The 18600-nt window shown below is 44.1% G+C and overlaps 1 protein-coding gene across 1 annotated transcript in view; it reads right to left on the bottom strand.

The window, feature by feature from the left end:
* Positions 1 to 9508: 9508 nt before the first annotated feature.
* The window catches only part of CPPED1 (calcineurin like phosphoesterase domain containing 1), a 36619-nt gene continuing 27527 nt past the window's right edge, over positions 9509 to 18600 (bottom strand). The window contains exon 4 of the mRNA XM_083372849.1: positions 9509 to 13773. Coding sequence (XP_083228975.1) covers positions 13541 to 13773 — 233 coding nt within the window. The 3' untranslated portion in view covers positions 9509 to 13540. The remainder of the gene's footprint in view (positions 13774 to 18600) is intronic.

Raw genomic sequence — 18600 nt, 5'->3', positions numbered from 1 at the left:
CCGACCTCTAACCCTTTCTAGAATGACAAAATTTCTTTCAGCTGCCATCTCTGTACACAGAAAACTATTCCTTTAATGTTTAAGAACCCACGAATATATAATTCAACTTTTTTCCCTCCTTTAAAAAGGCCTTTTAGGTGACTTTTTCATTTGGTGTTTTACCAGCCACTGACCCTAGTAAGATTTGTTTACTGATAGAGGGACGCGGTGGCTCAGTGGGTTAGGACGCTGAGCTTGGCGATCAGAAGGTCGGCAGTTTGGCAGGTCGAATCCCGAGTGCCGCGTAACAGAGTGAGCTCCTGTTACTCTTCCCAGCTTCTGCCAACCTAGCAGTTCGAAAGCACGTAAAAATGCAAGTAGAAAAATAGGGACCACTCCGGTGGGAAGGTAACAGCGTTCCGTGTGCCTTTGGCGTCTAGTCATGCCGGCCACATGACTAAAGCTCCTTGAAGTCAGAACGGAAGAAGCTTCTTGGATGGGAAGTGAAATGTCTTCAAGGGGAAAATTAAAAAGTCCAGTTGTCTTTTTATGGGGGGGAAACACCTTTGGAATTTCAAACTGCAGATCGAGAGATCCTGCTCTCAGAATCTCAAGCTTTCCGTGATCCACCTCATTTTGTTTAAATCACCTTTTTAAACGCACGCCTTCGAAATCACCAAAATATTTTGCTCCCAAATCCGGCAGGGACAAACATTCAATGTCACCCTTGAGAAGAGTGGGCGTCTAATTCATCCATTATGAGTCAGGGTGCAGAGACCGTCGTAGGCCTGGATTCTTGAGTCTATAATATCAGTGAGCTATATTTTGGCTCATTGTTTATGAGAGGCAGAGATTGTTACGCTTCCATCCCCTGTAGAAAGCAAGATTTGCATTTTGAAACCTTAAAAATAGTTATCCTGGGAAAGCAAGCCAAAAGTAGCCTTCATCTCTTCCCTTTGTTCCAAGAAAAGATACGCAGGGGTAGCTTAAAAAACAAGTCAGTGCAGAAATAAAAGAACAAAACTTGAATTAAAACACACACACCACCCAACTAACTATCTGATCTCCACATGTAGACGAATAAAATATACATAAAAAGAGTATTAAAATATTCAACGTCCCTTGGCTGGCTGGGAATCCGCTTCCTTGAATGCCACACTGAACTGGGGAAAACAGTGGGACCCCAGCCCTGCCAGTCTCTGGAGAAGTAAGAAAGAATTATCCAGAGGCTCAGGAAGCCTTTGAGGCGTGCTCCGGTTTCAATAGAGAAATGATAAAACCCCACCGCCAAAGGGATGAAGTGAGCGAGAGAAGAAGAGGATAGATTGGCTGGTAACTCCGCTGCCACCATATTCGAGCTGGTGAAACCGTTCGGTGTTCCCTTTCTGTCAACGCAGGATTTGATTCTACCCCTTCCAAAGATTGAACCTGATTAGTTCTCAAAACGCATTTTATGCATCACAGATTGAATAATAAAAAATATATCCTCTCCTCCCCTCCTCCCTTTCCCCCTCCCCAATCAAATGAGAGAAGGGATAAAAAAATGAAAAGCACCCAGCAAATAGATGGTTTTCTAAGGAGGAAAAGGTTTCGGTGATATTGATTTTACGAAGCCCTATTTAACAGAAGATAATGAGAAGAGACCATGGATAATCTGTAGAGAGGAGACCTCTTTGTCATTTTTAACCTTCCTGTCTTTTGGCAGCCCGGGAATGTGACATCTGAATAAGGCAAACGGTATTGATTTGAGGATCATGTTTTTGAAAAGCAAAGGAGGAAAAAAAAACGTAACAGGCGACATGGCAAAATGAATTCTCTCATTTTGCTTTTTTTTTTTTTTCCAATTCCGTACGAGGGAGAATTCACCTTCCTGGAGGAATCGCTACCCCTACTCCCCCCCCCGCTCCTGTTTATTTAATTTCCTCATGCAATATTGCCTGGCGGAGAGAGAAAGCAGTTTGATAACATTACGACTCCGTCCCGTTTCAATTCTCGCGTCGAAATTCCAACAGAAGAGAATATCTGTAGCTCAGGATTGAACTGCAAAGTTCTTGGGGCTCTCTTGAGTTTTATTATTGGTTTGCAGAGATTCGAATCATGAAATGTCTGCAAGCCGACAATCAAGCTCAGAGCGCCGACTCCACATCTAAATTCATTTATCGTAATATTGTTGGTTCTCAATGCTTTTTTTTTTTAAGTGTTAGTAGGCCAAGTGCTGGAGAAGACTCCTGCGAGTTCCTTGGACTGCAAGGCGATCAAACCGGTCGGTCCTAGAGGAGATCAACCTTGACTGCTCTTTAGAAGGCCAGATCCTGAAGCTAAAACTCAAAATACTTTGGCCACCTAATGAGAAGGAAGGACTCACTGGAGAAGAGCCTAATGCTGGGAAAGATTGAGGGCAAGAGAAGAAGGGGACGACAGAGAATGAGGTGGCTGGATGGAGTCAATGAAGCAGGAGGCGTGAGCTTAAATGGACTCCAGAAGATGGTAGAGGACAGGAAGGCCTGGAGGAACATCGTCCATAGGGTCGCGATGGGTCGGACACGACTTCGCAGCTAACAACAACAACAAGGCCAAGAAAATACCAAAGCTTCCTGGCGAGTATGGCGAGTATAAGAAAGACTCTTTGGTGCTCTCTCAGCTGGGTGGTTTTCTTGCAGATGTTTCCTTACCAAACTAAGTGGCATCATCAGTGCTGGAAGGGAGTGGGGTTTGCAAAGAGGAGGAAGGAGAGGAGGAGGAGGAGGAGGAGGAGGAGGAGGAAAACTGTGGGGTCCTTGGTGCTCTCTGAGCTGGGTGGTTTTCTTGCAGACGTTTCATTACCCAAACTTAAGTGGCATCATCAGTGCTAGAAGGGAGTAGGGTTTGCAAAGAGGAGGAAGGGGAGAAAGAGAAGGAGGAGGAGGAGAACTGTGGGGTCCTTGGCGCTCTCTGAGCTGGGTGATATTCCTGCAGATGTTTCAGGACCCAACTAGGGAACATCATCAGTGCTAAAAGGGAGGAGGAGGAGGAAGAGGAGGAGGAGGACTGTGGGGTCCTTGGTGTTCTCTGAGCTTGGTGGCTTTCTTGCAGGCGTTTCATTACCAAACTAAGTGGCATCATCAGTGCTAGAAGGGAGTGAGGTTTGTGTAGTGGAGAAGGAGGTAGAAAGGGAGGAGGAGGAGGAGGAAGAAGGAGGAAAGAAGAAGGAAGAGGACTGTGGAGAAGACTGTGGGGTCCCTGGTGCTCTCTGAGCTGGGTGGTTTTTGTTGCAGACATTTCTTTACCTGACTAGGTAACATCATCAGTGCTAGAAGGGAGTGGGGCTTGCATAGTGGAGGAGGAGGAGGAGGAGGAGGAGGAGGAAGATTGTGGAGTCCTTGTTGATCTCTTGAGTTTGGTGGTGGTCTTGCAGACGTTTCATTACCAAACTAGGTGGCCTCATCAGTGCTAGAAGGGAGTGGGATTTGGATAAGCATCTTGCTGTTATCTTTTTTCGGGATGTCTCATTGGGACCGCTGGGGAATCTCTCATTGTCAGCCAGACCAGGAAACCAAAGCTAATGCTAATACTAGCCTGGCCTTCCACAAGCAATTCCATCAACAGACACATTGACCTACCACCAGCCTACAAACCCCTCAGAATCCAAATCAACTGCACAGCCAACCAGAGACAACACCCACCCTCAACCCACCCATCCACCCAAGCCCCTCCACCCCAGCAGCTCAACTCCCAATCACCCTGACCTAATGCAATCTCCCCATTATTTATTTATTTATTTATTTTAATTCCATTTATATCCCGCCCTTCTCCGAAGACTCAGGGTGGCTTACAAGGCCTGTCGCAAGGCCCTCACTCAACACACCCACACCCGAAGCCCTTATAAACAGGCGAACACTGACATCCCCTAAGCTCCGCTGAAGGTGTTACCTAGCCTGGCAACGAAGCGTTCGGAAGCCAAACCCGCAAGCTCGGAGAACGAAGCTTCACCCTCACGCTAATACTGTTTTTAATGATAAGATTGCAGGGGTGTTGCCGGTCTGAGTGTGCCAGGCGAGGTGGAAGGAAAGAAGCATTTCCTGTAGATAAGACTCAGACGAACAAGGTAACCTTCGGAGCTGAGCGGTAGAAAGTTAAGCCACAGATTTACGATGCCAAATCAAAGGAGAGAGTGTCAACAAGGTGGGGTCATAAATAACTAGATTCCAAGGGTCACAATAGACAAGCCAGATGCTGAAGTTGCTTCTAGCAATAGACCCATTGCTCCCACGGGAACTTAAAATACCCCCTCTGCTGAGTGTGGGCATGACGATAACGATGTCATCCATTCAGTCGCATCTGACTTTTGGAGACTTTAGGGGCTAGGTGTCTCCACGTCTTCCAGTCTTGCACACTTCTTTGAGTTGTCTTAGGCCAGTGCTGGCAAACCTATGGCATGTGTGCAAGAGAGGGCATTCAGAGCCCTCTCTGTGGGCGCGCGGGCCATTGCCCTAGCCTTCCCCTGAGGCCCCCTCCTCACCAGCAGCCCCCCCAGAGGAGATTCGCCCACGAGTGCGGCCCGCGCGGAGCAGCGAAGCCAAGGACACGCCAGCCGGGCAGCGGGGACAAGACTCCGCCCTCGCGCCCCATCGCTTGCAGATGATGGTGCGGGGCGTGGGCGGAGGGCATGGCTATCATGTCCTCCCTTTCTCCCCAACTTTTGAATGCAGAATAATTATTTTTTTTTATATATGCTCTGACTATAGATTAAAGGTTAATCCCAGCTCCAGTGGGATTTTTGCTCTGGCCCAGTTAACTTCTCCTGTAATTTTCGAATAGCAGAATAACAGAGTTGGAAGGGACCTTGAAGGTCTTCTAGTCCAACCCCCTGCTCACGCAGGCAATCCTATTGTCAGAATCCATTTATATCATATTCATAAATGGTCCTGACACCTATACCATTTCAGACCAATGGCTGTCCAGTTTCTTCTTGAAGACCTCCAGCGACGGAGCACCCACAACTTCTGAAGGCAAGCCGTTCCACTGATTAATTGATTAAAAGAGCCTTGGTGGAGCAGTGGGCTAACACCTCCTTAAGTAACACCAGCTGCCTGCCATTAGTGCAGGTTCGAGTCCCACCAGGCTCAAGGTTGACTCAGCCTTCCATCCTTCCCAGGTAGGTAAAATGAGGACCCAGATTGTTGGGGGCAATTAAGCTGACTTTGTAATAATGCCGCTTGGGGGTGTGTGTGAAAGCCCTAATAAGCAGGCATATACATAGAATGAAGGCTACTGCTAAGCACATTGATTTGTGCTTAGATTGTAAGCCGCCCTGAGTCTTCGGAGAAGGGCGGGATATAAATGGGATTTTTTTTAAAAAAACATTGGTCTCAGTGTCATGAAATTTCTCTTTGATCCTAGGTTGCTTCTTTTCCTGATTAGTTTTCATCCCTTGTTTCTTTTTTTTTTTGCCTTCAGGGGCTTGGGGAATAGGTTGACACCCCCCCCCCCTTTTCTTCCAAGAAATACCAAGTTCCCCGTGCAAAAGATGGGGTCACCAATCTAATTCATGCTAACCCACGGTCGACTGAATGAAGAAGAATCTGCACCGTGGGATTATCCTCTTATAAATATATTTGTGAAGGAAGTCTATCAGACTCTTCTAAAAAAGGGACTCTTCAAAAAGCTTGGAAAAGGCCCTCCTAGTGCCACGATACACCACCTCAAGATCAAATAGCAGGGGAGAAAAATTATTTTATGGCTTCTCGGAATTGAACCTTGTACCTTTGCTCACTCACGGGCCCCTTTTGTGTTTTGTTGTCGCCGTAACAAAAGCCGGAGTTCATTTGATCGCTCCGCGAGGGCGGTATATTTTGCAGGATGTGTTGGAAAAACAGAAAGAGAGGGGCCTGTCTCCCTCTGCACTTTCAATGGGGGGAATTAAAATTTGATGCCTGGCTGTTCCTGTGACAGAAAGAAACCACAACAAAAGAGGTTTGCACAATGCGGCAGCAGCTTATGAGAAGAAATTGCCAGCTCTTTTGTGAAGGCCTGACCCAGTTGGGCAATTTGGCAGGAGAGAGTCTCTTTGTACTAATTCACCAGGAAGAGCTTGCAGAGCTGTAAAGCAAAGTGCTTTGAAGATCTTTTGCAGCTCATAACGGGGGGGGGGGCACATTTTATTTATTTATTTATTTATTTATTTATTTATTTATTTATTTATTTATTTATTTATTTATATATATATATATATTACATTTATAAGACTCAGGGCGGCTTACAAGCTTAGCAGTAGCCTTCATTCTATGTATGTGCCTGCTTATTAGGGCTTTTGGCCCCCCCCAAGCGGCATTATTACAAAGTCAGCTTATTGCCCCCAACAATCTGGGTCCTCATTTTACCTACCTGGGAAGGATGGAAGGCTGAGTCAACCTTGAGCCTGGTGGGACTCGAACCTGCACTAACTGCAGGCAGCTGGTGTTACTTAAGGAGGCATTAGCCCACTGCTCCACCAAGGCTCTCATTTTTTATGCCCCGAATTCTCTGGAACATCAGGATTCCCCCCCCCACCGAGGCCTCTTCAGATGTCGTGCAGCAAAGATCAGGGGTCAGATGGGATGCCAGACTTGTGTGGGTTTCCAAAGTTTCAAAATGGATTTTTGGAAAGAGTTTGGGGGAAGCCATTTTGGCCCACATTCGGCTGGATCTAACTGATCTGCTCTGATTCAGGGGCCTTCAATCTGTCTCGCGATTCTGGATCGATGTTTTGGGGTTGGCTTTTCCTGACAGCTCAAGCTGTAACTCCCACACTTCTTTGCAATAAACACAATCTGAAATGGTCTAGGCAGCAGGGGTAGGCAACCTTGGCTCTTTTATGACTCGTGGACTTCAACTCCCAGAATTCCTGAGCCAGCACGGGGGAACTATGGCCCCTTCATGACTCGTGAACTTCAACTCCCAGAATTCCTGAGCCAGCACGGGGGAACTATGGCCCCTTCATGACCTTTACCTTTACCTTTACTTTAATGTTTTCTGATTCTCTGGATAAGTAGATTCATCTGAACACACCCTTTTCACTAAGGTCAAGTATGTGACCACTGATGGAGATATTTTAGGCGGGTGTGATCCTTCCCCCTAAAGGGTCAATTCATTCTTCTCAAGCCACCACCAACCATAGAGTGGTCTCCATTCACAGTTGGAAGCGAGAAGCATACCCCACCCCCTTAAGAAATACTTCCCCAGCCTTCCAATACTTTAAGATAAAGGTAAAGGTTCCCCTGCACATGCGTGCTAGTCGTTTCCAACTCGGGGCCGGTGCTCATCTCCGTTTCAAAACCGAAGAGCCAGCGCTTGTCCGAGGACGTCTCCATGGTCATGTGGCCGGCATGACTAGACCCAAAGGTGCACGGAACGCTGTTACCTTCCCACTGGAGTGGTCCCTATTTTTCTACTTGCATTTTTACGTGCTTTCGAACTGCTAGGTTGGCAGAAGCTGGGACGAGTCACAGGTGCTCACTCTGTTATGCGGCACTCGGGATTCGACCCGCCAAACTGCCGACCTTCTGATCGACAAGCTCAGCGTCCTAACCCACTGAGCCACCGCATCCCTACTTTAAGATAAGGGTGTCCAATTTTGGAACTTTAAAGTCTTTGTGGACTTCCAACTTTCAGAATTCCCCAGCCAGCCAAGCATGGCCAGCTGAGGAATTCTGGGAGTTGAAGTCCACAGGTTTTCAAGTTGCCAAAGTTGGACACCCCTGCTTTAAGAACTATTTACAACCACCAGTCTCCTTGGAAAGATAGAAATAATCCGTCTTCCGCAGATCAAAAGCTTGTTTCCTTCAGTGATAATTAGAGTATCTCTGTGGGTGGTTTGTTTCCTAACTCTTCTCAGCAGGAGCTATTTTGTTCCACATAAACAAATGAAGGAAAAGTACTGTGTGACCACAGAGGCCTTTGCCACTTCTGATTAGGAGAGGCATCAATATCAGCATTAATCTTGCCTTTAAAAAAAAAAATTGGCCAGCCGTAGCCAACCCAGGTTCTCCCCCAGTGACTTTGCAGATGGAAATTGGATTGTAACATGGAGTTGGCCAAGGGTTTGTAACTGGAATGCAACTTCTAGGTGTCCTCCGCATTTCAGTGTTCGATCCGATTCCTACACCACAGATTTCATTACAGGGTAGTCCTCGACGGACGACCACAACGGAGCCCAAAATTTATGCTGCGAAGCGAGACGTTTGTGGAGTTTTGCCCCATTTGACAACTTTTCCTGCCACAGTTAAGCGAATCATTGCAGTTGTTAAGTTAGTAACCTGGTTGATAAATGAAACTGGCTTCCCCCCCGCCCTCCTTTGAATTTTTGTTGTCAGAAGGTCACAAAAGGGGATCACAAGGACCCCAGAACACAGCAAGTGTCACATAAATGAGTCAGTTGCCAGGCATCTCAATTTTGATCATGTGACCGCCGGGATACCGCAACAGCCGTGCGAAAAACAGTCCTGTCACTTTTTTGAGCGCTGTTGTGACCTTGGTCACTAAACGAATCGTTGTTAAGTCAAGGACTACCTGTGAACCTGCAGGAGTGTGAATGTATGTTGCTTCTGAGGACATCTCGTTTTTTCGTACTGTTATCCAAATTTTGAACACCAACGTTCTCTTTCACGCTTGTCCAACTGATGGGATGGGAACTTCGTTCAATGGGAAGGAATTTAGAACTCTTGTTTCTCCTTCTTCTTTCTGATTCTGTCTGCTTACCTTGACTTGCTCCTTTCCCAATCATCTGGATGGTGTCGGGAGCAATAAATCAGGAAACAAGGCTGGTTCAAATGACCGCAGGTTTATTGCAGGCTAAGACGTTCCACAAGAACTGCTAACGGTCAAAGAAAGTTGGGGGGTACATGGAATTCAAGGTGATTTGCATGAGGTTTCTTGTGGGCCCAAAGGGATTCAAGACTGATGGGTTATAAATGAAGGACTACATGTTTCAAGTGTCTTAACAGGCACTGGGCTCCTAGATAAGGCAAGAATTGGGAATAATTAGTTACCTTATACAGTAGTAAGATGGGCAACCAATAAGATAGATAGATAGATAGATAGATAGATAGATAGATAAATAGATAGATAGATAGATAGATAGATAGATAGATAGATAGATAGATAGATAGATAGATAGATAGGCAGGCAGGCAGGCAGGCAGGCAGGCAGGCAGATATAGATAGATATAGATGACAGATGATATGGATGATAGCTGATAGATGAGATATTGATAGGATAGATAGATAGATAGATAGATAGATAGATAGATAGATAGATAGATAGACAGACAGATAGATAGACAGAGAGAGATAAATAGAGATAGATAGATAGATAGATAGATAGATAGATAGATAGATAGATAGATGACAGATGACATGAATGATATAGATGATAGATATTGATAGGATGGATAGATAGATAGATATAGATAGATAGATAGACAGATAGATAGATGACAGATGACATGAATGATATAGATGATAGATATTGATAGGATGGATAGATAGATAGATAGATAGATAGATGGTAGGTAGGTAGACAGATAATTGAGGACCAAAACAGAAACTGCCTCATCTCTAGGATCAGGCAAAGAAAGAGAATACCTGTAGTTTTGTACAGAAAGCAAAATATTAGCTTGGCAAAGCAAAGTTCTGTGCACTCGTCCGAAGTGTTGCACGCCCTGCTGTGAATTTATTTATTTATTTATTTATTTATTTATTTATTTATTTATTTATTTATTTATTTATTTATTTATTTATTTATTTCAATTTATTTATTTCAAGTCCAATGCTTCTGCTCTCCTTCCAGGCTCTTCTCAGTAAAAGGCCTGGCACCGAAGACATCTTGATATGAAATCACTGCATTTTTCCTAGCATACAGAGCCCTTTGTAATAAGCAGAAAACCTGGAGTTACAGCCCAAAGCAATTTCCTTTCTAATGGAAAATAATTTTCGCCAATTTCCTTTTCCTGCAAATATGCGTTAATACGCTTTAAAATAGAAGGTGCATATGGAAATAGTTTAGTTTTTACTGTTTTAGATAGAAAAATGGTCCAGGCAGGAGAATTTTCACTCATATGTTTATTGATTTCCATGGGTCCAACAGATTTAAAGGTGAGCTACGTGAACAATTGCAAGGGGTCTTATTTCCATCCGGCAATGTATAAATGCTTGTAAAAAAAACAGAATTAATGGAGGGAGGGGAGGGATGGTGTATGCATGTGTGAGAGAACTCCTTTACAACTTAAGCAGAAACAAACATTTACTCAATTTTTACACCATCTATATCACAGAGCATCACACTTGCCCTTGGCAATATAGCTGTTAACAGCATTTAATTTTTCACCCAACAAAGACTGTTACAAGCTGTAGGAAAGGGATATTTTTTTAAAAAAGAACGAAACAGTAAAGGAAGGACACACTATCTTTCATCACCTCTACGCTAACTGAAAGTCAAGTGAACTTTGACCTATGATTTAGGAAAAAGGGTCTTTTGGAATTTAGCTGGATTCATATTGCACACAGGGAGGTCTAAAGGATGACATTTCTCCATATTTTGTGTGTGAAAATTTACTGATGCAAAGCACTTATGTCTTTGGAAGTACAAGCAGAGGTGGTATCCAGCCAACACATTATTCCTTTCACGTGCATCACCATGCACACACATAGCATTACATGAAATTGGAACGCTGCAGACTCATTAAACTGCGGAAACAAATAAAAACAACAGCTCTGGCTGGTTTTTCAGGGCGCCCCTTCAAATTAAAATGAAATCAAGGAATCCCTACAAACTGATTGTAAAAAAACCCACCAGTTTACAAATATTTTGCTCAGTTCTCTACAGTCCTGTGGAAAGGAGAACTGGGCAGAAAAATAAATGTTTCTAAGAACTAAAGGCCAAGCAGAAACAGCATCTAATCATAATGTGTGTTTTTTTTCCTTAGGGAGCAGAATCCCATCAACTATGTATCTGCAATGTGCTTGGGGATGACTTGTAGAATCCCAGCTGGACTCATGAAACGATGACCCTCACTATTTCTTGGCTCAAGTTGTGAACAGGTAAATTGGTTGGCTGCTGATTCTCCCACTGAGAGAATATTGGTAGCTCGGAACTATGGGGTCCTTGATGCTCTCTGAGCTTGGTGGCTTTCTTGCAGATGTTTCATTGCCAAACTCAATGCCTATATGGAGATTCCTAGTCATGGAGATTCCCAGTCATTCCCAGTTGTCAAAAGGCAACTGGACTTTCTTTGCTCTTCCTTGAAGACATTTCGCTTCTCATCCAAGAAGCTTCTTCCGTTCTGACTTCAGAAGAAGCTTCTCATCCAAGAAGCTTCTTCTGAAGTCAGAACGGAAGAAAGATGAGAAGTGAGACGTCTTCGAGGAAAAACAAAGGTGAAAAAGCCCCTTTGGGATTAGCAGACTAGGTAGCCTCATCAGTGCTACAAGGGCAAACCCCATTCCCTTCTAGCACGGAGGAGGTGTCCTAGCTGGGTCATGAAATGTCTGCAAGAAAACAGCTAAGCTCAGAGGGCATCAAGGGACCCCACTGATAATTGTTCAGGGAAAGCCAAAGGCACTGTGTGTGTTTTGGGGTTTTGCTATTGTGAGGTTGATTCATAGTGCTGTTAATCACCCTCAATATGTGTACATTTAAGGATTAGTCAGAGTGTATTTGAAGGGATCACAAAAGAGCACTGAATGTAGATCAGTTGGACCCTGGGACTGGATTTCCCTGCTCATAGAAATGTTGACCTCCTTTACAAAGATCCTTGTAATACAATACAATCGGGAAGCTTGGATTTTGCCAACTTTCTTCAATCTGATGCCCATTAAGCATTTTGGACCGGATCTTCCAGCCCTAAAGTCCTCTGAAATTTAACTCTAATAGATCTGGAGAACCCCGAGTTTAGGAAAAGCCACCTTCAGATGGTAAGACATCCAAGAACTGTGCGTGAATGAAAATGGCGGGCTTCTGTCCAGGGTTAAGGCCCCTGAAGAGAGAATGGCCCCCATTGTTCACAGCTTATGGGAAGAGATCGGTGGTGGAATCTCTGGAGGCTAGCATTTTGCAAAGAACATAATCAGATTTTTCCACCCCATTTACAGATTTCTCTCACTGTGACAACTGTCTTCCTTCAGGAAACATCCATTAACGGATGTTTAATGATTCAGATTTAAATGATTGACCGTGGCTCTCTCGGGCTTACCCTGGACAAGTTGTGTAAGGGATTTATTTCCAGTATTGGCAGGTGCTTGGGTGTGTGTCCTATTCAGACACACTGTAGGACCCCAGCCTGCTCTGCATTGTTAATATGAAGTCCCACTTGAGCTTCCTTGGACATGAAGGTGAAAAGCAATCAACAAACAGGAGAGATGAGGAAACTGTATTTCATTGGGACTGGAATAAAATACTTATTATTTACTCCTCCTGTTAAGATCTGAAGATTGACAAGCCCGATTGTGCGATGAATGCTTCAAACAATCAAATGGGTGTCACTATGGTTAGCCATTCAATCAGAGGGGGGATTTGGGGTGAGGACCTTCAAACTGTTGCTGAAGCACAACTCTCAGCAGCTCCGGCCAACAATGGACAATAGTGATGGATGTCAGGAGTCAGAACAACAAACGCTGGGAAGTTACAGGTCCTCCATCTGCGCTAGATGGTCTAATCTGACATAGTGTTAGCAAGTCAGGATTTAATACTGCTACACTTTGGGTGGACCATAATTATTCACAGCTTTTAGGGGGGAGCAGTTACAAAATCCCCCCCCCCTATTTTTTTCAGTGAACAAACCGGCCAACCAATGGGTGCCATTTTAATCGCAAAATGCAATTGCCATAATGTCACTCTTCCAGGAAACCACCCACCCACCCACCAATTCAGTTATTCCACCCCGTTCACAATCCATTAAATGTGAATTAGGTGAAGGTAAATTGATGGCGTCTTCTCAACTGCCACTTATTTAGCCCTTCCTGACCCTGCCTACATGTATATTTACGGAAGAGTGCAGAGCACGGTAAAAGGCACAAAATTGGTATGTGGCATCATTTGATAAACCCTAGCTGTGATGGAAGTCTGTAAGTCAGCAAAAATTGGGCAGAGAAAATGTGAATTTAATTCGATCTATTATATAAGGGGCATAATGATGCCCGCCATCTGCTCTGAAATAGCAGAGACTCATTTATTTTTACAGTCCCCATGATATCATAGCCTGTTCCAGCCTTGTTGGTTTGCTAGAGACAGAATATCTCGCTTATACACAAATGCCTTTGCATGCTAAAAAAAAAAAAGAAAAAAGTGCTGTTTGTTCTCTAAGAACAGGACATTCCCCGTATTTTCTTGTCTTGATTACAAATTCTAGGGGGGTGTCACTGTGTCAGTCATGAAAGTCGAGATCTTTCCACGGCTAGGAGAAAGTATTCAGAGTTTGCATACCTGTGTTCTTTTCAGTTGTGAGGTGTTTCCTTAGCAAATAACAGGATGAGTAAAGGGAAATCAGAGCTATGTTTTTAAAAAAATAAATCACGGGAGCAGAAATAAAAATGCTATTCAGAACCTAGAACTAATTTGGTTTTATCAACGCCATAAACTCTTTTTCGATTTTCGGATGGTTACTCAGCTCGCTCAGACTGTAATATCGATGGACGATCTTTTCCGCAGTGACCCCCACCAGCCGCACTCCGTGGCTGTCATCTCCTAGCTGGCATCCGATGGCCGATGAAGTGACCATGTTGAGATCTTTGTATGTTCCTCCCGCATTTTTGTGAAGGTGTCCAGAAAATACTGTTTTAATGCCTGTTGGAAAACAAACCAATCCAAACCATTATTTGGGCTCAAACTGAAAAGAATTCCAGAATGGGCATGGTTTCCCAATTTATTTTTTTTTAAAAATTCTTAGATGGTCCAAGATGATGACTTTGAGTCCCACCCAACTTCCAAGGTTGTTTGATGAGGATTTTTATTCGAAAGGATTTCCATTAGAGGAGGGAAAAGGAATTTTCCACGACTTGTTCATCGTTTAAAGTTTCGATGAACTGATATTATGGGGGTGAACATAAAGACATTTTCCCATGCCTTTTTTACGTAAGAGCCAGTACAGGGCAGCAGTCGTGGTGTTGTTATCTGAGATGGGATTCAAATTCTTGCTTCATCAGAGAAGTTATTGGATAACTTTCAGCCAGTTGGTTTCTCTTTTAGCCCAAACCACCTCACAGCACTGTTACTGTTCAGACAAAATGTTCAGAGAAATTCCTTGTGAGCCTTGAAGAACTCACCAAAAATCTTCCTCCATCTAACATTGTGAACTGCCTGCAATTAGGGCAGGTTCGAGTCCCACCAGGCTCAAGGTTGACTCAGCCTTCCATCCTTCCCAGGTAGGTAAAATGAGGACCCAGATTGTTGGGGGCAATAAGCTGACTTTGTAATAATGCCGCTTGGGGTGTGTGTGAAAGCCCTAATAAGCAGGCCTATACATAGAATGAAGGCTACTGCTAAGCTTGTAAGCCACCCTGAGTCTTCGGAGAAGGGCGGGATATAAATGGAATTAAAATAAAAAAAATAAAAATAAAACATAGCCAACGTGGGGTTCAGGATATCTTCCCATTTTGCAGATAAAAGGAAGACTGGGAAGATCTACAATGTTGCCCCAATTTATTTATTTTTTAAAAAAATTACATTTGATTAGGATTGCCTTGAATGTGTTCATTTCCACAATCCCTTTAAACACCACCAGCACGATGTACCACATGGCAGTATAAAAATATTGCAATACCACAAAATAATTACGAAATCCCAGGATTCTGGGGTTGGAAAGGACACGAAATATCTCGCCCAACTTTCGGCAGCGTTCATTAAACCACCCTCGAGAGGCAGCTAAATGTTTTATTTTGGCTTAGCTTCTCCCCCCCAAAGGTGCTTTTGGGTTTTTATTTTTTATTTTATTTTATTTTAATTCCATTTATATCCCGCCCTTCTCCGAAGACTCAGGGCGGCTTACAAGCTTAGCAGTAGCCTTCATTCTATGTATATGCCTGCTTATTAGGGCTTTCACACACACCCCAGCGGCATTATTACAAAGTCAGCTTAATTGCCCCCAACAATCTGGGTCCTCATTTTACCTACCTGGGAAGGATGGAAGGCTGAGTCAACCTTGAGCCTGGTGGGACTCGAACCTGCACTAATTGCAGGCAGCTGGTGTTACTTAAGGAGGCATTAGCTTCTCATCCAAGAAACTTCTTCAGTTCTAACTGAGCTGAATTCTAGTTAGAACTGAAGAAGCTTCTTGGATGAGAAGCGAAACATTTTCAAGGGAAAAAAATGAAGAAAGTCCAGTTGCCATTTGAAAAGCGTTTTGGAGGCAACCATCACCTGGAGGACTGAGAATCTTAACAGACGCTTGGTTCCTCTCATTAACCCTGATGCCACAAACTAGGATTGAAGCTAAAGATCCCTTAGGACAAGGAATGAACTCAGTGGTCTTTAAATTAGGTACCTAAACCAACGTACCCAACTAGAAGTATTCCATATACCAGCAGCCACCGCCAAAGAAACCACATTTCCTGGGACTGGGGGAGGTCCCTTGGAGACAAGAGACCGAGATGACAAGGTCTTAATTTTTAAACTTCCTCTTTTTCTAACTCTTTAGAGTCTAGAATTTCATTTTAAGAGACTGGTTTACAGATAAAATGATTCCCTTCGTTGCATTTGTCGTCGGAAGTGCAAATACACAGTCCATCAGAAATAGGTTTTGCAAGTGTCTTTCAGAGGGTAATCCTGTGTGTTTCATTTAAGGACGCTAATAAAACATGGCACGCAATTTAAAACAGGAACCCTTTTTTGACAGCCAATTGGTGCTAATGTGCCCCGGATTCCAGATTAATGGAAAGTACAATGAATTCTCTACAGGGGAGGGATTAAAGAGAAAAATGACAACAACGCTCTGAATCGGTTTGCCTCCCAATTCCAAAGCTTTGAGGGTAACACGATCCCCTAGCTTGCTTTTGGGGACTCACCCCAAATCTTTTGGATTTTCACTCCCATTAATTCTGGTTTGCTTGGCCAATGGCTAGGAGAAGTCCAAAACATGGAGGACATCAAGCTCACAATCTTAAATTGGGAGATTTGTAGCTTAGAAGATATAACAACAACAACAAAACTGCAGCTTCCTGCAATAACTCCAGCAATGCTACAAAAAATTGTGCTACTCGGAACATCTTACATTTTAAGGAGGTACCTGGTTGATACCTAGGATGCTGGCAGCAATCTGTGTCAACCCTTAGTGCCAGTCAATTTGAGTGTTCAGTTGACTGAGGTTCATGTTTAATGAATAGGGTAAAGGTAAAGGTTCCCCCGCACACACGTGCTAGTCGTTTCCGACTCTAGGGGCCGGTGCTCATCTCCGTTTCATAGCCGAAGAGCCAGCGCTTGTCCGAGGACGTCTCCGTGGTCATGTGGCCGGCATGACTAGACGCCAAAGGCGCACGGAGCGCTGTTACCTTCCCACCATAGTGTTCCCTATTTTTCTACTTGCATTTTTACGCGCTTTCGAACTGCTAGGTTGGCAGAAGCTGGGATGAGTAACAGGCACTCACTCTGCTACGCGGCACTCGGGATTCAACCCGCCAAACTGCCGATCTTCTGATCGACAAGCTCAGCATCCTAACCCACTGAGCCACCGCGTTCCATTTAATTAATAAAAGATACTAATAATAAAAATATTGTAAGGGACCTTAGAGGTCTTCTAGTCTAACCCCCTGCTCAGGCAGGAAACCCTATACCCTTTCAGACAAGTGGCTGTCCAGTCTCTTCTTAAAGACTTCCAGTGTTGGAGCATTCATAGCTTCTGGAGGCAAGTCCTTCCACTGATTAATTGTTCTCATTGTCAGGAAATTCCTCCTTAGTTCCAGGTTGCTTCCCTCCTAGATTAATTTCCATTCATTGTCTCTTGTCCTGCCTTCAGGCGCTTTGGAGAACAGGTTGACCCCCCTCTTCTTTGTGGCAGCCCCTGAGATATTGGAACACTGCTACCATGCCACCCCTAGTCCTTCTCTTCATTAAACTAGACATCTACAAGATCCTCTACACAAATGTGCCACATTAGTATACAGTGATGAATGATAGCAGGAAGTAGAAAACCAGGACACATAAAGAAAGGGTGGAGAACATCAATGTTCTTTGCAAAGATGATCCAACAATTTCAGCCAAAGTATTGGAGCAGATGCCCATTCAACGTTTTCTTCCATTCACCAAGCTTCTCCTTTGGTCCCGGTTCATCGGAGACAGTCATCTCCTCCAAGTTGATTTTCTTTCTAATCATTTTCAACCCACGATGGATCAGACCAGAAAGACCATTCACAATAGTCTGGGCTGCTAAAGAAGCCCATGGAAGCTGTAGCAAGCAAGGTAATGAACTGTGGTGTGTTTCCTGTTGTGCTGCACTATGCAAATTCCTCCTCCTTCTGGGGATTCCTTCACTGTTATAAAAAGGTAATCACTACGTGCTGGTAGCTTTTCCACCCAAAGTCATCTCAGGGCTTATAAGGTGATGAACCTCAGTAAAGAGGGCATGGGAGAGATTTTGAGTGCCTGGGAATTCTGAAGGAATCTCAGGGCTTCTAAGATGATTGATGAACTTCAGTAAAGAGGGCATGGAGGAGATCTTGGAGGCCCGGAGTATTCTGAAGTTGCAATACTCTACCAACTTGGAAGAGTGAGGGAAATTCTCAGGGACGACTCACACCCTGGTCGGTATCTCTTTAGTCTCCTACCATCGGGGTAGGAGATATAGGAGTATAAGCCAGCCATACAGCTTTTATCCATGGGCTGTTAGGCTTTTGAACGGGATATAATTTTATAAACTTTATGCATGATTGACTTGCGAGGCTGGTGTGTTGTGCAATTAGCTCACATGGTGTAATAAGATGGAGGGTTTGTGTCACTGTAAGTTGGGGGTGGGGGCACCAAGGGAGGCTCAGCCAATCTCAATGTATACATGGTTGGACTTTGACAATAAAGGTTCATTCATTCAACTAATCTTTAAAAGCAAACTTCTGAAAGGGGCAAGCCAGGTTCAAGCCAATCAGTCAAGAGGGTCTGAGCATGCTCAGTAGCCACTGAATGAAAGGGAAGAACAATAGTTGGGTTAGGCAGGGGTCTTCAAACTTGGCCCTTTTATGATGCTGGCTGAGGAATTCTGGGAGTTGAAGTCCACAAGTCATAAAAGGTCCAAGTTTGAAGACCCCTGGATTAGGGGGAGTAGAACGGTCTAGCTCAGTGTTTCTCAACCTTGGCAACATTAAAATGCGTGGACTACAATTCCCCCCATTCCCCAACCAGCATTAGCTTTAGCATCAGCTGGCTGGGGAATTCTGGGAGTTGAAGTCCACCCATCATAAAGCTGCCAAGGTTGAGAATCGCCTAACGGATTAGGAAATGGTTGCCTCATATGGGAAGCATATCCATTTCCTCTCAAGGGCCGTCAAGTCGTCTCTTGCCGACTTGCACTTTTTTAGGCTAGAAAAGGAGGACAGTCTGTGGTTAATCTAAAGCTGTAAAATAAACATCCCGATGTTTGATCTGGCAAGCACTTCCTGCAACATTTAATCCCATTTACCTTTCTTTTTT

The sequence above is a fragment of the Vipera ursinii genome (genome assembly GCF_947247035.1).
Source record: "Vipera ursinii genome assembly, chromosome: 13".
NCBI classification, from domain to species: domain Eukaryota; kingdom Metazoa; phylum Chordata; class Lepidosauria; order Squamata; family Viperidae; genus Vipera; species Vipera ursinii.
The sequence above is the reverse complement of the archived record's forward strand: the minus strand, read 5'-3'. Positions and strand labels throughout refer to the sequence as shown.